The sequence below is a fragment of the Phoenix dactylifera genome, unplaced genomic scaffold, assembly GCF_009389715.1.
Source record: "Phoenix dactylifera cultivar Barhee BC4 unplaced genomic scaffold, palm_55x_up_171113_PBpolish2nd_filt_p 000522F, whole genome shotgun sequence".
In the NCBI taxonomy this organism is placed as follows: domain Eukaryota; kingdom Viridiplantae; phylum Streptophyta; class Magnoliopsida; order Arecales; family Arecaceae; genus Phoenix; species Phoenix dactylifera.
Window position 1 is genome coordinate 174,249 of NW_024067933.1, and position 23,006 is coordinate 197,254.

General features: G+C 37.2%; 1 protein-coding gene across 1 annotated transcript; it reads right to left on the reverse strand.

Annotated features, from left to right (window-relative positions):
- Positions 1-1,944: 1,944 nt before the first annotated feature.
- On the reverse strand, positions 1,945-22,472 carry LOC103721789 (AUGMIN subunit 2-like). The gene is made up of 6 exons (XM_008812127.4): positions 22,143-22,472; positions 21,090-21,218; positions 18,039-18,143; positions 17,354-17,422; positions 3,103-3,216; positions 1,945-2,515 (listed from the first exon to the last, which is right to left on the reverse strand). Exons 1-6 carry the CDS (start codon positions 22,257-22,259, stop codon positions 2,192-2,194), a joined length of 858 nt encoding a protein of 285 aa, XP_008810349.2. The 5' UTR covers positions 22,260-22,472; the 3' UTR covers positions 1,945-2,191.
- Positions 22,473-23,006: the final 534 nt, after the last annotated feature.

Sequence of the window (23,006 nt, forward strand, 5' to 3'; positions counted from 1 at the left end):
GCTCTGTAGATCTTATCAAAGTCTTTGTCTTCTTCATATTGCCTTGATTTCTTCAAAACCTATTACTTTAGCCATTATTTCTACAAAAAGACAAGTTTTCCTTCATAATGCATCATCCGTTCTATACTCACCTCCTACTTATGCTTCAGAAGGTGGGTCCTTATAAATAATTGATCCACCCGCAGTTTTTTTTATGAGAGTTCAAGTATTGTAATGCTTCATGATCAAAATAATGGATGAATTCTCTATGGATGAGATAATGACATCAGTTATGTAGGGCCTTGATAACTACATAAAACTCTATATTATATGTATAATATTTCTTGTTAGCACAAGACAACCTTTTACTGAACTGTGGTATTGGATGTCCTTCTTAACTTAGCACATTTTATAAGTAACTTCAAAGAATCTGCCAAAGTCCAATAAGTGAAGAGTAGGGGGCCCTTGATGCACTATAGAATTGATGGCATGATAGTGCTGAAGCCTTCATTGAAATGTCATTATAAAGTAACAATTCCATGAAAATTCAGGACTTCGTAAATATTTATCAGCATAGGAGAATATCTTACTTTGATCAGCTTAGAAAGCTTAGAATCTGCTTTCCATTCTGTTGATGAGACCATGATTTCTAAGAATATCTTTTTTGGTTCCATAAAGCTACACTTCTTCATATTGATGTCAAGCTTTTCTTTCCTAAGTATACACATCACTCGCCTCAAGTGACTCAATTGTTCCTCCTCAAACCTGCTGTAGTACAAAAATATCATCAAAGTATACAACAAGAAGTTTTTCAATAAAGGGCTTAAAAACTAGGTTCGTCACTCTTATGAATGCACTGGAAGCATTAATTAACTTAAATGACATGACCATCCATTCATCTAATCTTTTTTTCTTTTTTTTTTGAAATGTAGTATTTTACTCATCTTCTAAGCGTATACCAATTTGGCAATCATCACTTCTCAGACCGATCTTGGATAACTATAGGTTTATACAAAATATTTAGTATGTTGCCAAGGCTTGAGATGGGGAATCAATACTTGATTGTAATTTTGTTAATGGCTTGGACGTCTATACAATCCCTTCATAAACTTTTCTTAGGTTCTAAGAGGGACAATATTTGATACGGTCCCACCCTCATATCTCTCTCTCTCTCTCTCTCTCTCTCTCTCTCTCTCTTAATTATTTTTTAACTAAGATGGGCATTTTATACTACTTTAATATGAATACATCTCAAAAAATCAGAAAACAACCTAAAGGCCCTTGGCATTTATGCCTCTGTGGTTAAAAATAGTCCACCAAAGTAATTAGCTACAAAGGAGGTCATTCAATTTACGCATTTGTTCCTCCTGATATACAAGCCCTGCCCCAAAAGAACAAATCTCTTATTCAACCAACTGTTCATTTGCTTATTTAATTCCTCATTAACTACCAAGCTTATTTTTTATTGAGCAAGTTGGATAATGACATTTTAGATACTAAATCAATTCACACTGAATGTCTCTGCTCAGTGATAATCTATCGAGCAGCTCCTTGAAATTTGAAAGTTAACACAAGGTATATAAATATACAAAATGTGTTTGTGTTATAATTGAATCATAGAACTCTTTATCCTTATTGCAACACATCACAAGGGTAGTTTAAACTTTATTAAATTGGACAAGTAGTCTACCCAAAACCTTTATCATGATTGTAAATTTGAAAACCAATTCATACGATATCTTATTACCACCAAATACTAAAATATCTAATCCTGACCAATTATATAACGATTTGAAGGAAGATTACTCTGTCATTTTCACCCCAACCTCAATTAGAAATCTTTAAAATAGATTGAGAATGATCTTTACAAGTATAAATTCTTAGATTTAGGATAACAAATCATAGATCATATATGGATAAGACTTGCATGACCTTATGTGCTTGTGCGCATATACATATACGTGCCACTATGAACACAATCTGTCATATTCCAACAAGTGATACATCTCAAAAAATCAGCAAGGGTAGAAAATCCAATGAATCACAACTGATGTCTCATGGACAATGACAGCTACAATGTCATATAGGATCCTCTGGGTAGATGTCTTACAAAATAAGGTTACAACAAAGAATTAACTGCAGTTTATTATCTTTCAACTTGTGCAAAGTAATGCCAAATATTATCTATGAACTGCCAGGTGAAGCCACATAATCAGGGGCCCTTCCTAAGCAAGGGAGGCCAAGATAACCTCCTCTGATTGATGCCATCGCCCGCATCACCCTCCTCCACTCTACCCTCTGCCTGTTGTCTCCAATTATCGACAATTGGATCATCAGAGCTCATTGTCCCCTCTCTCCATTGAGAAGGTGTCAAAAACCTAGAATCCCCTCCCGAAGAGTCACTCAGTGTCATAGGTGAGGAAGAGTGACCCACACGTAGCTGTTGGAGGGTCGCAAATGAATCCCTCATGGCAGACATGGCCTCAAAGAAACGAGTGCAGGATGCCAAGGCAGCAGGGATCGGACGAAGCATTTCCTTCAAAAAACAAGAATAAGATGTCAAAGCCTGGCCTACCATAATAAAGATGTGAAGGAAACAAGACAAGCTGAACAAACTTTGTCAAGACAACACCACCGATCAACACAGGGAAGATTTATATCAACAAATTTGGTCAACAAATTCAGCACGTGAACCAAGAAATTTATCAACAATGATCTGAGCATCCAAAATCATTAAAAATTAGTATTTCTGCAGATGATGTGGAAAATTGGATGCAAAATTATGTAACATGGTTCTTAAAAATATCACCAGCCGTTTGACTTTACTATCTGCATGGAGCTCTAAGTATGAACATAAAATGATCTTTTCTCAGAGAACTTAAAGTACCATAAAAACCTCAGGGACCAATAAAATGATAGAGGAGCATATACGAACACTTGCCGGTAGAAAAAAAAAGTAGAATATCATCCATTCAAAACGTTGCTCAAAACCAATTTTACTGTTAAAACTTTTCATCAGCATGATGTCTAAACAAACAAACAATATATAAAGACATTGCCGCCTACAATACATAAAAACCTAGCCGTCCATACATTTAAAAACTACAAAAATTCTTTACATACCCCCCACACTGATGGTGATTCTCTGAAGTTCTGGCTCCACTGGAGATCAGCAACAGATGTTGTCAAAGCCCCATAATCACTAGCAGCCTTCAGCAACAGCTCCGAAAATTGTTTCTGGATCATATGTAAGAATAATAATATTTAACTATTAATAGAAGCTACAAAAATTCTAGTTGACATACCACCACCATCCTCAGAACCAACCATTCAAATGGATGGGATGAATGATAAACAATGATTATTTTCAAGGAAGATTTAGAAATGGCTTTGCATGTCAAATTAGCATCAAGAACAGATTCAAACGGAAAGTAATACTAACCAATTTATTCATTTGAAAAATTTCAGAAGTTTTCAAGCCAATCAAAATTGTTAAAGAAAAGCCTACAAATGGAATAGTGCAAGTCTCGGACGAAAATGTAGAACCAAGTGACTACATAACTTCAAACTGATATAAGGAAAATGTGAAAATGAGACCAGTCAACACCAGGCTAGACAGAAAGGTGATAAAAAAGAAGAAGAGGAGGACAAGGATAAGAACAAGGAGAAGGAAAATGATGGACAACGAAGAAGACGACAGCAAAGAAATAGACCAACAAACATATTAAATTTCTCACTATCAACCAACATATCAAATTTCTTGGGACCAAATTTTTCAAGAAAAGAGCCCACAAAAGCAGGCTGTGTGAAGTAGAATCACCTATAAAATGTAGAAAATCAAATAAGTTAGTCGCATATAGTGTCAGCAAGTCTATCATTATCGACCAACTTATTAATTTTTTTATGGCCAATTTTTTTAAGACAAGAGCCCACAAAAGCAGGCTGTAAAGTCCCCAATAAAATGTAAGAATAAAATAAGTTAGTCACATATAGCATCAGCAGCATGCAGATAACGCTTTTTGAACACAATAAGAATGTCAGGCCAAGAATAACTGGTTTGTTAACTAAAGAACTACATGACCAGGTCCCTACACAGCTGAGGCACCCACACATGAGCCCATGCAAAATATGAAGGAAATTGATAAGCATACTTCTTTATTTTGATAGGAATACTTATAACTGGTTTGTTAACTAAGAACTACATGACCAGGTCCCTACGCACCTGAGGCACCTGCACATGAGCCCACGCAAAATATGAAGGAAATTGCTAAAAATACCTTTTTTATTTTGATAGGAATACTACTCTCTCTTACATGTTTAGAGAGAGAGAGAGAAAATGAATGCATCAAGGGAAAAATGAATGTATTTTTACAATTACAGTGTCATCAAAAAATGAAGGTGTTGACCCTTACATAATCATGGGGTCTGTCGAACTAAAATTCCTCTTCCATCACATGATAATGGTCCACCATCAACCTCCATAAAAAAATCCATCCATTCTCAGAAAAGATGTTATACACCCATCTACCAAATCCCTCTCTATAATCTCATCATCATAAATATGGATCAGCAATACAGGTATAGCATGTGCCTGATACTAAGTGATTTTTAACTGCAAGGATAAATAATCAATAAATTGTCAATTACCCCTAAATGCACTAAAGGGGTGGTAAACAGACACTTAAATAATTTCATAGGATCAGCTAAGGCAATGTGTGCAAGATGTTTATTTATGTTAACAGTATGGCATTTTCAAACAAAATGTACAGATGGATCATCTCTGCTTTGAGCCATTGTGAGAATTAATAGAAGGGCAATAAATCAGCTATAGTTTTGGAGTCAAACTAATCCTACCAATGCAAAGTCAATGATTGAGCATTTATATCAAAAATCCACACCACTAATTATGATTTGCAACACCCACACTGCCAAGAAACTATTAATTTATGTGAGCATAATACAATGTTTTGATTAATCTATCGTTGGACAGCAATAGTAGCAGTTAATTTCTTGTTTCTGTGTGTTCCAAAATATGTAGAACATGATCAACAGTGAAGATTCTCAATTTGTATAGCCTACAATATATCTCAGCAAATAAGCTTTATCCATATTCTCCAATCTATATCCACCAGATGAATCCATATGATTTTTTGAGAAAAAGGCAGGCAAGGCCCAACAACATTTTATCGAGTTCATGAAATCATACAAAACTTTAGGGCAATAAGGACACGTGGAAAAGTTAACATCCTTCCTGACCTTAGATGAAGAAACGGAAGCCCAACCAGTCCACAATCTCATTTACAAGTAACAGATCAGATTTAGCTGAAAATATAAAAATCTTGGCATCGCTTCCTACAATAATTTGCCCCGCATTGGAGCAAGAATATCTCATTCAGGTCTGAGAAAATTTGTTTATTCTCTTGGGTCTCTAGGCATCTTAAAAGAAACTTGCTGAGCCTGGCCATCCATTCCATTTAATTTTAGCTATGAAGAAATCTCAAATTCTCTTAGAGTAGGAGCATCTAAGGAAGATGAAAGAAGCAGATTCAGAAGTACTACAAAGACTCATTCAGATGAAGCTGGCCAAGATCTCTTTAGAAGATTGTCAGTAGTAAGGATTCTACCATTAAGGAATTTCCACCACCATTCCCCTTGTAGGCCAACATTAAGACTTCGAGATCTTCTACACCATAAACCACACCCCCCCCCCCCCCCCCCCCCCCCCCCACCCCCCACCCCCCGCCGCTTCTCTCTGCAAGCATGGATTTGCATAGACACTTCCAGTTAACTAAAAGGTAGGCCCATTTAACATCACCCATACCAAACCAGAAATAGGGCTTTCTGATTCTATCAACATTTTGAGTAACCCAATTAGGAATCAAGAAGAAAGTGCAATGGTAGGTTAGTAATACAGAACTAACCAAGTTAATCTTCCAATCTCTGTACTTTAGGCATCAGGCCTCAAAAGGAGGTCAAGGTACTTCACAAGGAAGTTAAATCTATTACAGTCTAAGATTGAAGAAAGATACCATGATTATCTCTATTACCAAAAACAAACCAGACCTAACTTAAGACAAATGATCTTCAGGCCAGAAATCCATTCAAAGAGAAATAATTTGCATTTCGAATTACAGGACAGAACTATATTAGCTTCCTGAAAAATGAGTGTATGATCAGCATACTACAAAGAGGCAACCTTCAAATCAACACTGGGGTCAAGTTCTACTATAAGACCATAGTACAGAACCAACTTCAGCATTCTGTCAAGAGCATCAATCACCAGAAGAAATAACAGAGAGCAGAGAGGACCCCTTGGTGCAAATCCTTCTTAATTTCTTTCACCTATTCAATCCATCTCTGAACAAAACCCTTGACTTCTAGCAACTTAAATAGAATGTTCCAATTCACCATGTCATAAGATTTTCCAAAGTTCAGTTTAAGTAGAAAACACAACCTTATGATCCTAAGAAACAATTTCCTGAGCCAAAACAAAGCTATCGAGTACGTGTCTTCCTTCAAAAAAAGCAGCTTGAGTCCAACCATTTCTTAAGTCCATTAGCTAAACTTTCTGATACAATCTTATGTACATCACTGATCAGACCAAGGTTCGCGGTACCGATCGTACCGACGTACCGGTCGACTCCGGTAACGGTACGGTACCGGTGCCGAACCGAGCCGAACCGATACCGTACCGATAGGGCAAATTCGGCCTGGTTTCGACCCCATTGTCGTTTTTTTTTTTTTTTTGGAGTTCTTTCACTTTTGGATTTTTTTTTTGATGTTTTTACATTTAGGTTTAAAGTTAAAACTAGATGATGCAACTTATTACTTCCAAATGATTCAAATAATGAGATGAAGAACATAAAATATTTTCAAATTAAGATACAATCAATTACATACATTTAAAGCACTCTCGGATATCTAAAATCGGATCGAGTGGCGATGCTTCTCGTCAATATCTGGATCATCAGCATAATATGGAGGCAAATCAACCCATCCCTCTAACCAAGCGGCATTGTAGTCTTGTATGCTTAATCCTCGAGGAATGCGCGTCGGGTCATAAGAACTCTCGGATCTCTCGCTGAAGCTCTGACTCTGAGAGGTGTCTTGATAAGGGGCCCATCCGAATATGCCGGCACCAAAATCCGACTCGTAAGACCCTCCGGGCTGCGCAGGGTAGTAGCCACCGGAAGATGACTCCGATGCACCATATCCATAGGCTGGCTGAGGCCGCGGATAATAGGAAGACTCGGAACTTGATACATCAATGGATCCGACTCCACATGGGAGGTCATCTGCAGCTGCATCCTGGTCTCTTAAACGACCTCGAGGAGCTCTTCTTCGATATGCAATGGTATCCGACCGGCCTATATCAGACGGCCTACTGTGGTCCGTATCTTGTGTAGCATGCGTAAACTGAGACTCACCGGTGTATCGAAAACCTCCCTCCGGCTGTGTCTCATAAGTGTACCACACTGTCCTCCACTTCCTCCATGGCTAATAGATCCATCACCACCAGAACCTTCATCGCTGCTGGTAGGGGAAAGAAATTTTACCTTCTTTAGTTTTTGCTGGATTTTTCTTCAAGAAAAACGACGCTCTCTGACCCTTCTAATTTTTTTTCATGCCTTTGTCTTTGCCTTTCTTTTTTTTTCCTCCTTTCTCTCTGCCTTTCCTTCACCTAAGCTGATGGATTTGGCTTTAGCATTCGGTCGGCTTTTATAGCCAACCGTTGAGGCACTGTGGCACTTTGAAAAGTGCCACTGTGAGCCACAGCGCGGCACTTTCGTGCCGCACCGGCACTTTCATTTGAAGTGCCGCACCGGCACTTTCATTTGAAAGTGCCGCACGAAGTAGCACTTTGAAAGTGCCTCTGGCCAGCGCTGTGGCACTTTCTGGCACTAAAATCCAGTACCGAATCGGTGCGAACCGGCTCGGTTCGCACCGGTTCAAGCTCATACCGGTGCAAACCGAGCGGTTCGCACCGGTTCGAACATGTACCGGTGCGAACCGAGCCGGTTCGCACCAGTTCGAACATGTACCGATCGGTTCCGACCCAATTTGGGTCGGAACCGATTTCCACCTCTGTACCGGATCGGTGCCAGTCAGTACCGGTCCGATACGGGCTGAACCGACCGGTACAGGTCGGTTCAGCAGTCCTTGGACCAGACTAATGTAAAAATTCACTTCTTCTACCCTGCCTCCAAATAGATCTTCAAACTCTTCAGTTGAAATCCATATAGACAATATCCAGAAATTTTGGAAAAATAGAATAGGAAAGCTATCGGCCCTGAGGGCCTTCTCATCACCTAAAGCAAATGTGGCTTCCTTGTTTCCCTCCATTATGAATTCCACTTCCATCTGAGAAAGATCTGAAGTTGAGTTAAGATATAAGGACCTCCTGTCCATATGAATTTGGGGCTGAGAATGGCCACCAAAAAGATTCTTATAATATTAAAGAATTCCTCACCATTCAGCTTGGTATCAGTAATAGAAGAATTCCCAACTCCTTTCTTCTCACATTTTGGTGATCAGATGAGCAAAAAGGATTTTGTATTAGCAATTTCACACACCACATCTCTCTCAAAGTAACAAGATTTAGATTACCAAGCCAAACCTTTTCAAATCTAAACAGCTCGTCACTTTGACAATCAACCTTGTACATGATCAGAAGTACAATTGAGAAGTGCCATGACTTCCAAAGTATTATAAATAGGATTCCAATCAATAGAAACTAGAATACTATCTAATTTAGCAAAGATAGGAGCCTCATTCCCTCATATTGCTCCAAGTGAACTTTCTACCAAACAGAGGAAAATCTATCAACTCCATCTCTCTGATGAAGTCATTAAAAGAATTCATTTCTCTCATACATCCTTCTATACCACCTCTTTCCCTTCCAAATCTTGTAACAATGAACTCTCCACAAAGCATCCAAGGGCTATTGCACCTATTACTGACTGTCCTTAATTCATTCCAAAGTTCCAGATTTTCAAAATTATCAGAAGGACGGTTATACAAGAAAAAAAAATGCAATCAAAGTTTCCAAATTTCATATGAAGTACCAGAGGTAAAGAGAGTTTGCCATTGAATGACAAACATAGTCAGCCAGACCAGTCTTCCAAGCCAAGATAGGTCCCCCAAAACCACCTTGAGAATTGATCCAGACGCAAGAATTTAAAAAATTACCACTAATAGATTTTAGGAAAGGCAGGGTAAGGCAGCTTTCAGTTCCTCTGTAACAAACAAACAACTAGCTAAAGAGTTTTTAACAAGTCAACATTTAGAGGACTTGCCTCCTGCCCATGTAACATTACAAGACACAGCGGTTTTTTTTTTTTTTTGGGTGGTTCGCACCCCCGCAGGGGAGGGGGGGGTGTGGGGTTTGTTGGTGGAAGGGGAGAAAGAAAGGAAGGAAGGGTTACTGTGATCCACATATAGGCCCTCTCAGTAAGAACTATCCAAGTCTGCTTATGAGGCTCATAGCCAGCAAGGATCTCTTCATTTCTTTCCTCCTCAAAGCAATACCCTTTATACCCTGACCACCAATAAACAACTCATGTTTAGAAGACAAAATCATCAGTTGCTCCTTTGATAAACACTCATTATAGCAATAACTTGAGAACCAGAATCTTTAGAACAAGAAGACTGCCTTGTCTTAAAGGACAGACATTCCAAATCCTTCACCATCTTTCTTTTAGAAGCCTTAACCATATTCCCAAGAGAAGCACCCTTTGCAAAAGTTTCAGGCTACAGTTGACAGGGCTGCCAGATGTGAACGCTATGGCTCCTTAATGTTCAACACATACTGAGGGCCTCACCAGCTGACTCAGCAATAGAAGTGAAAATTAAACTTGAAATTGCAACACTTTCCAGCATCAGCAGACAACACCAGATCAGGACCAAGTATAAAAGCAATAGTCATCAGGCCCTCCAAAAAGGCTCTCCCTCTAACACAGCCCCAAAAATATGTTGGACATTCCAATCAAAGAGCAGGGATATATCAAACAAAATACTCTTAACCTTAGAAAGTTTTCTTGAAGGAGTGATGTCAGTAGAAGGCAATCCCCCTAAAGAAGCCTCTTTTATTGACATTCATGTGAACCAAAGGGGTTCACCTCATCCATGCTGCAATCAAAGCTATCCCACATCTCCTCATGACTTAAATCATCTGGAGACCTGGCCTCTTCATTACTCTTTTCTTTTCCAATATTAGCATAATGAACCATCCCGACCGAGCAAACAATAGGCATTGATCCAATATTTACCCAATTCAAATTTGAGACTCGTATATTTGACTACAGAAATAATATTTCCCTACCTTACCAAATCGCTAAATTCCCAACACAAGAGTAGTCTCAACTAGGAGAAAAGAAGAAACTCCAGCAGCTTCTACAGCATTGACTGGATTACCTAAATTCTTTAAAATTTTCCTTCTTCTAAATTCAATATAAACCTTCTTGTACCATAAATCCCAAACTTTATTGAATCAGCTGGGGCCTTTAGATTAGGAGACATGGTGTATTTTTAACCAATTATCAACCTCAATCTTGACACTATAACAGAAAGAACCAACCTTTGGTATTTTTCAAGTCATCACACACCATTGTAAACTTAAACTCCTTCATGTAGTTCCTTGAAAAACTATCTACATTGGACAATTCAATGGCACAAAAATTGCTTACAACACTTGCAACAGAGGCCTTGTTACAACAAAAAACAAGTAGATCAAGGAGCTTAACTCAAGCTCTGAACTTGTAATCATGTTTCACCACCCATACTTAATCATCCATGGCTAGAAAAAAAAAAGGCCTCTCTTGACAACAGAAAACGACCATTGTATGAGGTTTCCCAGATCTTTTCCTCCCACTTCCAAATGATATTAGCATAAAAACACAAAATAATCTCCACTTTCCTCTACATAGGATCTTCATAGAGGATAAGATAATGGTCGAATCACAGGCCTCAGCACATTGCTTCTTTATATGCTTCCATATAGGAATGGCAATTAAACCAAGATTAATCTGATCCTCCACCATCTCTCCCCAAGAACCAACTAGAACACTAAGTGGAAACCTCCTACAAAGAAAGTTTCAATGGCCAATCTGCATCCACAAAAACACCAAGCATGTATTTGCACTCTCTCCAATGATGGTCTCTACCTCCGAACCTGAAGCGAACTCCTTTAAGGAGAAAATGGAAAAGAGGAGCCTTGCATTGACAAAGACCAGAAGATTTAGAAAACTTATCTTGTCCCCTACAAGGAACTTTTCTAATATGACTCTTAGAGATTCCTGTAAGATCTTTTCTCTCTGGACTCCAGTACCTTCTGCTCTCCATCTTTACCTTGGTCATCTCAAAGGTGACTTGGAAGCACCACCAAAAGTGATGTCACAATATACTGATAGGTTAAGATAACGTAAAGCAAGCATGGTTATAGATAATGCAATCAATGCAAAAAGGCCATGCTCTACGGTTTGTTCAAAACTAGGGAAAGCAAGCAGTACAAGGGGTAGGATAGAACCTAGTGAGGAAAATTGCAATTGATGGTTTATGCAAACAATTAATAAGCTTTAAAAGGGAGAGAAAACGAACAAAAAGCTATGGAAATAATTGAGGAAAATTAGGATGTAGATTAGATTATATACAAAGAACAATAAGAAAGGTAGTAAATTAAAGAATCCCAATGAAATAGAAAAGATATTGGATGTGGATTAAACAGGAATATTTAGGAAATATACATCACAGGGTGACTGGTGTAGAGGATACTGTAAAGATAAAGTAAGGGCAGTTTGGTCTCCTGCAATTCCACTTGCCTGCAATAGGATATGCAGCTGCAAGTAGAAATGCTGCAATTCTGTTTGTAGGTATCTATTTGGCTAATCTGCAATACAGCTGGAAGAAACTTTTGTTTCCTCCTTAGATGCATGCACCTGATATTGCAAGTGCAATTCTGTGTTTAGTTGTCCAATGGTAAAGCGATATGGTAATCTTACAACTAATCTGATGAGACTATCTGCTTCAAAAAACAGTGAAAATAATATTTATACAATGACATTGTGATATGTTATTGTTTTTATATCATACTATATTGTGATAACATAATATACTATTATATTATGTTAAAATATTATCATAAATTGTATTATAGGTTATAACATGTGGTCTATAATAATACAAAATAGTGATATGACATTACTATTTATTACATATTATATTATTAGTATGCATTAACATAAGTACATAATAATATTATTGATACTATACACAATTTCGAATTGATATAATACCAATAACATGAAAATATGATTTTTTTTTAAGAATCTATTATATTATTTTATTTTAATGATTATATCATGAATATTATAGTGTCATTGGAATATTACTATAAGATTGGACTAATGATATTATAGCATTGCTGGTAATGTTATGTAGTATAATTCAGTTCATTTGTATTAAGGTTCATAGTACTTTAATCAATATAAATATTATCAATGATATAACTTACATAGAGTATATTGCTAACACTATACTATAATATTATGTTTATATGTTGTATCATATATTGTATAATACTATAATAGTTGCATTATATATAATGATATGACATCTAACATTAATAGATATGTTTGTTGTATTATATATATATTATCCTATAAACATATGATAATATTATGTTATGTTATGTTATGCTATGAGTGTTTCCAAAGAGGATGAGAAGCTTCCAGGTCATGATAATAGGCATGGTGCAAGACTGCGAGTCAGTCCCTAGACAAGTTGCAACTAGTGGCTAGAAGTGTACTTGCAACTAAATTTGACTATCAGTGGTTTAGCAGCAAAAGGGCCAAAAGTCGCAATCAATTGTTTGTGACTGAAGCGACCTACATGCAACCAAACACATATAGGTGCTTGCCTGCAAGCTCATTGCAAATAAACTTGCTGCCAATCCAATTCCAGGTAACCAAAGAGCCACTAAGAAGTTACCGGCAAGGATGATGTGATAAAAGCTACAGAATGATAATGACAGTTTTTGCCTTGGATAACAGATCAATATAAAAAGACCATTAATACTTGGAGATTCATTAAAAGAAAATTACAAAAAAAAAAAACTGTACACATTCCTTGAATCAATAATATGTCGATCTACAAAACATTGCATAAAACCAAATTTATAGAGTCAAATAATGATTATAAATAGATCATAAAAACAAGAATTAGAATAGTAAGATTTTATGCAATTAATTTGGCTTTATTCTGGAAAAATTAATTTTCCTGAAAAGATTTCTTGAAAGCTTGATAGAAAATCACAAACTGACCTGTGAATGGTCTTCAACTGAGTTGGAAAACTCGTATAGATTTTATGAGCTTAAAAGGTCTTCTTGTAACTTCTAGATATGAGTCTCATTGACACGGCACAAAATTATCTATAAAGTGCTTTGCTTGCAAGTTATGATCCTCTTAACTTGTTTCTGCGATTATGTCCAAAAATTAGAAGGGAAAAAGCCTTCGACCTAAAGTCTCATCTAAAGTTGAATCACAGTAAATTTGCTCCCAACGCACAGTGGTTGATGAAGACTAACTATGAGCTTTTTTTCATGATCAGCCCCCAGACTGCTCCTCCAGTAACATCAGACAAGGTCATTGTCATGGTTTCATGTGTTACAGTAAATTTTGAAATCAAACATAGCTCTATTCTTGAGGGTCTTGAATCAATGGTTGGATTTGCAATCGATGCACTTTTCATGGAGCATAAATGATTATGGCACTTTTAAAGCTAGATGACTCTTAGTCGGTCGATTATCAATCAGAATTTCAATGATCAGGGCTATTAATCATGGACCAAGCAATTTGATGAGAGCACAAAAGTGCGACCTACATATTACTAAAATTAGTGTTATTGTTAACCGATAATGATAAATTCACTGGATTAATATTATATTTGGGTTTAACATAAATTAGTATAAATTAGAGATAAAATGCACATTGAGTACAAATTTGACTTCAAATCGGATCCGAGTCGGGTTCGGATCCGAGTCGGGTTTGGGTCCGAATCGGGTCCATTTCTTTTGTGCCTTTGGAAAATAATTTTGGGCAAATCTAAATGGGCTATATCATAACTATAAGGTACTGGGTGACCCATGACTTGAAAGAATTGCACTTGACCTCCAGCCAGAATAGATGACCCGTCTACAAGCCAAATTTCATATCACACTATTTTTCTATATGACTAATTGAATGGAACTTGGTATCTCCCAGCCTCTCCAACCTTCCATGCTCGTCCGACTACTGCAGCGTGATCCAAGCACCGTCCCCGCATCTCCAGTGGTCCCGAGTCCCTGCTTCGTTCGCATCACAGCGCCCGCGATCAGCTCAAGCTCCGTCGATCAAGTGAAGCATTCCTCCCAGATTCCGAACCGGAATCCAAGCCACAGCATCCCCATTTCCTCCTCTTCCGGCAACGACAAAGGATTCCCAGCATCCGGACATCGCGCCCGAGCCAGATTCGGAATCCCTCTTCCGTGAAGCATCCCGAAATACCAGCGCCCCACAGCCGGTTGAGCCCCTCCTCCGCGCTCATCATCCACGGATCTACCCCCCTGGAATCCCGGCGACCACATTCTTCACGCGGCCGAAATCTCAGCCATCCGCCCCTTCCGCATCAGGAGTCCGGCGATCTCGCTTCCGCGGCCAAAGAAGGAAGTCGACCGGAGCAATCCGCCACCATTTTCTCCTCCTTCCCAAAATCCAAGTGACCCTGCGGCTATAAGAGGAGAAGGAGAAAGAGGGGAGGGGGTGTGCTCGGTTTTGGGTTTGAGGCCAAGAACCAGGGAAGGAGAGGTGTGCTCGGCTGCTTCGGTTGATCCAAGGAAGAAGAAGGAGCTCGGCTGCTTCGGCGGAGAAGAAAAAAAAAACAGAAGAAACAGAGCATTGCTCTGTTCGTTTAGAGAAGAGAGAAAGAAAAGAACAGGGGATGCTCTGTTCTTTTGGGAAGAAGAAAGAAAAAAAAAAGTATTTTATGTTGTTCCACCGTGGGAGAGGAAGGGAGATGTTTTCTTTCTTTTATTTTTGTTATTTCCTTCCTTTATTTTAATTGCAGAAGAAAGGGAGCATCAAGCTACCAATATTCATTTCTAGCATTGTAATCAATTTAGTTTTCTAAATCTATCATTTTTCTTTCATGCAATCCCTGTTCTAGATTCAAATTAATTTCTATTTTTTTATGCAATCTTTTAATTTTTCTTTGATGCAATATATTTAATTTTTTTTTATGAAATTTATGTTTCACGCTTCAATCTTCTTAGTGTCGTCTATTTTAATTTATACAAAAACTTTTTTTTCTGATTAATTAAATAAATGCTTTTCGAATCTAAGTACCTGTCTTTTAATTAATTTCAATTAGAAAACATTCAACATCCTCAAAATAATGTTTTCCTTTTATCATTCAAAAATCGATTTCAAATCCGAGTGAACGTTCTAATTTTTATGCAACTCCAATCGCCTCCCTGTGGATCGACCTCTTACAACCGCTATTTTTCGAGTAAGAAAGGTAAGAGTAGAATTAAATTTAAACTTTGTTCGTCGGTTCTAACAACGATCTGTCTAGCATATTTTTAGGTAGACAGGAAAGGACGAATACAATTCTTTCAATCTATGTCTGGTGCTTGGTAGGAATCTTCATTTAAGAAAGTTATTAATTCATGGAACAGTTCAAACAAATTAAACAAGTCTTTTGAGCTGCTGTAAACATCTTTAGGGATTAATAGTATGTCCTTTACTAGCTTTGACCTCTCAAATCGTAGAATCTCCTAGTTTCCTATAGCATCCATCTCATATTGGATGTCAAGAAAACAAAGGAATTATTGTTTATTGATTCAATGACCATAGGAAAAAGGTTTGTGTTGGCTGAACCATGTCGAACTGGCTGGTTCGGAGCATACTGAATTAGACCGGTCGACTACCAACACAGTTCAATATATCAGTTCGGTAAAAAGCGCCCTCACCCCGCATTCGCTTCTCTCCATCACTTCTTCCCGTTTCAAATTCCTAGATCCCCATCCCCGGCCAACTCAACGACAATGTTGTCGTTGCCGCCAACAAGGTCCCCAAAGTAAGTCCTCTCTCTCCCCCACGACGACAAGGACAGCATCTCCCTCTCTCTCTGTCGGCCTCTCTCTCTCCCTTTCCCTGCCTCCCTCTCCCTTCCTCTCCCTCTCTCTCCCCACCTTGACGATGATGGCCCTCCCTCTCTCAACCTTTCTCCTTCTCCCTCTCCCACTCCCCCTCTCTCCCTCCCTTTCTCCCCCTCTCTCTCTTTTCCTCTCTCCTAGTCCCTCTCCCCCTCCCTCTCCGGCTCTTCCTATTTTGATGCATCCCGGAACGGCACAGTACAAACCATGGTATGCTGAAACAGGAGACGCGGCCGCCACCCCCGCCCCCCCCCCCCCGCTAGCGGCGGAGGCCTCTCCTTGTCCCTCCCCCGCTCGCTCTCTCTTTCACCTCGTCTTCTCCGGCTCCGACTCTCAGTACGGGCCCGGTACCGAAAAGGATGAACCGGTCCGGTAGGCCACCAGTACGCCTACCAGTACCGGTTCGGAATACCTTGGTACAAACCCAGACCATGCCAAACGGGTCACCGGCTGGTAAGCCATCCAAAACTAGTTGGCGAACCCTGAAAAATGTAATCATCAAAGCCAAAAAAAACTTAATTCTAGAAGTACATCATTGATGAGAAGAAGGGTGATATCAAAACATGCAAACTATATTTTTATTTTGTTCTTTTTTTCCTTCCAAATAGTTTTACCCCGACAAAGGTGAGCATGCTAACTTCCTTACAAAACCTAGCTATACTCTAAACCAATGTCCTGATAAACTAATCAACAAACCCTTTGACCTATGTTAAAAAAATGGACATTTGCATCGCTACTCATTGTACTTTCATGCTTAATAAGATGTCCTAAACAACCTTGTTTGATGCTTTTAACATTTTAAAATACAAAATTGTATATTATGAAGCTCAAGCAAATGTTCCCATGTCAAGTCATGGACCTTAAAGCTTGCAGCCAGAATTAATCAAAAAATGGGAAGTTTACTAAAATAAAGTACAAAGCAAAAGCCTTATTTCAAATTTAGAAGCAATTTATTCCTCACAGACCATAGAAGCTATCATGAGATAAATTCAATATCCCATGATATTATCATGAAGTGTTATAATTAGACTTGGATCAACATATACATTCTAACTGTTAATGAAATATTAGAGCACTAAAATATGAAGTAATCATATGCTAATCCAATGAAATATTTGAGTTTGCCTTTCAAATGCATTAGGATAATAAGTGAAAGAATAAAAATCCCCAATATCGAATACTCTAACCTGGTATTCAGCTTCCACTGGAATGCAATCTAGAGAATATGGTTGTTGAAGCCGAGCAATGATGCGATCCTGACAAAACAAGTCCCCTTAATGAGAAAAGATTCTAATAAGTGACAGTAACTTCAAATATCACCCACTCCAATCGCTGATTAACAAGTGGAGATTTAGTTAGTTCATCAAGGCTGCCCAAGCCTGATGAATTTCCAAAACTGTAATGATCAAAGTTTCATTTTTCAGTGGTTAAAGGAGAGGTAGGACCTCAGAAATACTGGACATATTGAAATCTAGCTCTTCTTTCTGTTTATTGAAATTTTTATTCTTCATGAATGCATAACTTAGGATTTATCAATGGCCCAAACTCCTATCAAGCACAGATATTTACATCTTTATTACAAGATTAAATATTTTTTCCCCGACAATAGAGATCGCATTTACATGTGGTAGCTTTAAAATGCAAGCTTAAAACTAACTAGGTAATAAGAATCACAATGATTACAGAGGCAGATGGAAAGATAAAAAACCACAGACATAAGACAAAGACAGAAACTAATACCAGGGCCGGATACATCATACGAATGTTCCACTCTTAAATATATCGACAAATTAAAATATTGCTAAATATTACTTTGACATACAATTTGAAAATTCAAGTGGTCATAGCAAAGGAATTCAGAGTTGGTAATACCTTGTTCTGGATAACATCTTTTAAAATAGCAGTGATTCTGGCCAAAGACTCGCATTTCTTTTCCATTTCACTCACATGGGTTAGATGTGCCACATTTTTATCATCCTGTGCATTTAAAAACATGCATATAAACAAAAATAGCTTCACAAAAAAGAATATTTTGCTCGAGGTACACAAGTGTCAGAAAACTATGAGTCTACTACAGCGCATTCTTAACATACTAAACATCATGCAGCAGGTAGTTCCTATAAAGCAAGGACATTCATATTGGCAAGCAATTCTAAGTATTTGTTATATTTGACTGCTTCCACTAAAATGCACAATTCTGTAAATAAAAGAAAAGAGTAACAAGAATTAGTTGAAAATGGAGAGGGGAACACAAGAAATGTAGGAAAAGTAGATCTAATTAACTATAATTGACTTCTCTCATGATTGATACCTCAACAAACTAGGAAAAAGAAAAAGAGAGAGAACTTAATTTTAAAAAAAAATGATACAGGATAATCAAAGAGTTTGAGCTCTAATGCCCAAATTGATATTGGACAAAAATAAGAATGCGGAATTTCAGGGATTTTTAAGATGTAGGTAAAGAAAGCTGAATATGTGCTTTGTACAAACTTAAAATTGCACGCGAATTTGGATTAAAGTGAATTAGAAAAAGATTTTCACAAATTAGTGTAGGATGAATGGAGTTGAAGTAAAGGTAATAGAATTGTAAGGTCTTATTGGGTGACCAGGGAGGTTTTAAGAAGGACAGGCTGAATGTCAGGCTAACTGCAACTTCCAACAAAAGTTTCTTTTGGCTAGGGATGAATTGCAAAGATTACATAGGCCACACAACAACTATGTGCGAAGATAGGATAGACTGTAGGATGTATGACTTTAAAAAATATACACACAAAGATATGCACAAGCGTGGAGAGTTGAGATATGATCCTTCTAATGAACCTTCAACAATTTGATGCAAAACCAATGTCAGACCATTTCATACAGACAATCGACGTGATCTAGAATATTTAAATTGCCTAAAATCAAGAAATTTTTGCTCTGAATGTCTATTACCTATGCTCAATTATAAAAAAAATGGATGTTGTTATTGAAGTTACAGTGCCAAAACTAATAAAAGTTGTCTAAATTGAGATTCCTGACCATTACTTTTTTTTCTTTTCTTTTTTCAGTAGAGCCATCAATCTTGATTTATACATTTTAAATCACAGAAACATAGTTAACTAATTTGTATGCTTTAAAACCTTTAGTCAAATCAAAGCATTGTATCATGCAACTAAAAATTATCTAATTTGGAGCCATATGATGCATAACTACGAAACCTTAAGGCTATTGTATTTTGGTTTCTAGGTATTTTAGATATTGTGGGTTATATTTTAAAAAGCAGTTTGGATTTTTAAAGTTTGTATTTTATTATGGATTTTCAACTTTGATAATTTACAACATAGGCAGGTATTGGAGGAAAAAGGTGATGGAAGTAGAATAAAAAAAATATGACTAAAATATAAATATTTGTGCATAAAGTCTAAGGCCAAAGGAAGCATACCATCAAAGTCACATGCTGCAAGAGAAAGGGAGATGTGTCCTACAACTCAAAGCATTATTGACTATTCATGACCTATAGCAAGTATTAAATTACCATGTGCCACACCCATGCTGATCATCGGCTTGCATGGTACAGTATGTAACTTAGGATAGGACCAATCATATGCCCTAAGATGTGTTAGTTGTGTCCACGCTAGCCAATATTAAGCCATGCAAGTTCGGGCCTAACTAACATGGATAGATGTGCATGATACAGAGGTATGTACCTTGTACTAACCTAGCCAGTTATGTACCATATGGTACAAACCAATATGGTGTGATACCTTAATTGTAGACTTAAAGAGATTCTTAAATTAAAATAAATTAGTAACATTGATATTACCCTCATAGATCATGATTTATAGAGGTTAAAATGGCTAAAGTTTAACCCTAGTAATCAAGGTTTTCACCTGGGCTGAGATATCAGTTGGTAAAGGTATCCAACATTGACCAATATATATCTAAAATCTCAGCATTTATTACCTAGACTACCTAGACTAACATAGACCACTATTTTCCCAGCCAATACATGTACAACATCAATATATCAACCAGGATATCCTAGTCTTTCTTTTACTATCTTAAATGGGTTTTTTAATTAGTAAATATCAAAATCAATGTATATTATATTGGCTGATATTTTACTATTTATATTGGCTGATATTTTACTAACTTGGTTCATGTATATTGGTTATTTCTTTTTTAATATTTCCATCCATCTCAAGCAAGGAAAACCAACCAAGATCTTGATTTTATCTCAGAATAAATCACCCATCAGAGTGGCCAATGTGTTGGCTTTTAAAATCTTGCTAGTGATATAGAATTTTCCCACCTCAAACTACAAAATGCAACTGAAAGGGACCAATAGTCATTACCCTAATCTGAATAGGATTTTGCAAAATTGAAAGAAACAACCAAAAATACTTGATAATACATTTGAAAATTAAAATCAAAAATAAAAATATCTATATATTCATAAATAGAAAACCATTTGCCAGAAATATGGAAATGTAGCACACTTTCCCCTCGACTTGACGCTTGAAAGATGGCCTTCCCACAATGAAGCATCCAATATACAAAGTTGACATCTCAATTGGAAGATTAAGGAAAAAGTTCACCAATATGTAAATATCAAATATAACATGGTCACTAGTTCACTCGATCGCCTGCACTACTCATTCAACACTAGTTATGAAGCTTGTACATTGAACCATGACTACTTTAGTCAAAGACTTCAATTTAGGTTGCATAATAACAACGAAGCAAGATATGTTACTAGAAATTTTAAAAAGACCCTGATCTCATGTGATGCAAACAACATTGAATCTTTTTAAATATCAAGAAACAAAACACTACAATAGCAATATCTCTAGAATTCTTATTGGTACATAAAAGAAAAAAAGAACTGCAACATATCTCCATAGAGTAGATTTGGGAAAAAAGCACAGGAAATTAATTCACCTTTCGTCCTTGAAGTTCCACTTGCAAATTGGCGATGTTTCTTTGCACTGAAGTAAGCTCTCTTAAAACCCTTATCAAGTCATCACTTTTGTCACCACCAAAGGAGTTAACCATGCTTTGTTGATCTTCCTATGAAAATGAACAAGATTGAAAACTGGATCAAATGATGCCAAAGGAACATAGTTAGAAGAGAAATTGCATATCCAAAAAAATAACAAGATATACTAACCAATAAATACAAGAAATTAAGTTAAACGAAAAGCTGGATGACCCTCGCAAGATTGAATATAAATCAAATATTAATGAGCTAAAGAACATAATTTAAAAAAAATGACAAAAAAAGCTGACCCAAGAGGTTTTACAATTTTTTATTTAGAAAATAAATATATGTGACCTCCATAGATTACGAAGCTTGCCAATAATTCTCATTAATGAAGTGTTTCTAACATAATATGTTCAAGTGATGGAGAGAGATATAAAACAAAAAGACTAACATCTGTAACTGTTAGAGGAAAACGAATCAATACATCTAGGAATTAAATGAACTCCCGAAAACATATCGAATTACAGAATGCATAATGCATGAAACTCTTTGTTTGGGTGAGGAAAATTGATAGCTTAACCGCATCCAGAGGTTTTAGATCCTATTAGGAAGTGCAATGCTGCTTAAGACTACATAGAAAAATTAGTATCTCCCACCAAATCACAGAAGAAAAAGCAACTAAAGCATCCAAGAGTGAGAAAAGCCCAAAAAAATATGATCAGCTACAATCAAAGGAACAAAGGAACAGATTCACATAAATGTCTCCTATTCTTTTGTTTAAAGAGATTAGGACTTCCGAAAACCACAAATCTGCGAAACCTATCCAAATCTAACATTGAAATTACACAAAATTAAAGGAATCCATCTGCCTGCCGACCAAGGAGAGTTGGGATGTCATGGATATATCGAAATTAACGATGAAAGGTGCGAGCTTTGACGAAGGACCAAGATCTACAGGAAGGGAGAATTAAGATAGAATCTAAGAATGGATCGCGGACGGGATTTGGGACCTGGAGGGGAGGGATGGAGAAGCCGAGATCGGAAGCGATGGAGAGGGCTTCGGCCATGCCTCCAAGGCGCTTCGGAGGCTTCTTCGTGGCCCAGCCCGCGTCACCGGAAACCGACATTTGGGAGTCCCGAGTAGAACTGGACGAAGAAGGAAGGACAGCGGAGAGTGGCAGAGCGAAGACGAGGAGGAGAGAGGGGTTTGCTAGGTCGGGCACTTCCCCTTGGCACCGTGAGTCTGTGACTCAGAGGGAAGGAAAAATACAAAAATCAAGGAGAGGTTTTTTGGGGGGTGCAGAGAAAAGGGCGAGGCACTTGATGGACAGCCATGATAACATTAATCAAGATTGTTCATGGGAAATAAATTTTAAAAGCGTACTCTCCTTCCGATCTTACATACCTTTCATCTTTCTTTTTCCTTTTTTTTGTGAAAACCATTCGTTTCTCTTTTGAATAATATTTGTACACTAAATGTGAAAGAGGTCATCAGTCAAAAAGAAAAAATTGTATATCTTTTTAAGGTCAATGTACCAGCCATCTATATATATATATATATATATATATATATATATATATATATATATATATATAGTATTTTATAGTATTTTATAGTATTCAACCCAGTTCAAAAGAAAAATAATGAGCATACGAACAAAAAAAAAACTCAAAATATTTATCATTAAGATAGAGAAGATGGTTACGAGTGTTTTGTCAGACTTTTTATACACACCAATAGGAAAGATCACTCAAGACATAAACTTTATACTAGATTTGTATACGGTCTAGTTTAGAAGAAAGACAATAAACATAGGAATAAAGAAAATAAATACATAATATTTATCATTAAGATAAAGATGATGATTATAATA

Bases quoted from the DNA above. Each gene is read 5' to 3' on its own strand.
- LOC103721789 (XM_008812127.4), bottom strand. From the start codon at position 22,259: ATGTCGGTTTCCGGTGACGCGGGCTGGGCCACGAAGAAGCCTCCGAAG. The intron at 3,217-17,353 runs GTTAGAGTATTC...CATATGATCCAG, and splicing joins CAGTGGAAGCTGAATACCAG to AAACAATTTTCGGAGCTGTT. The intron at 2,516-3,102 runs GTATGTAAAGAA...TGTTTTTTGAAG, and splicing joins AATCACCATCAGTGTGGGGG to GAAATGCTTCGTCCGATCCC.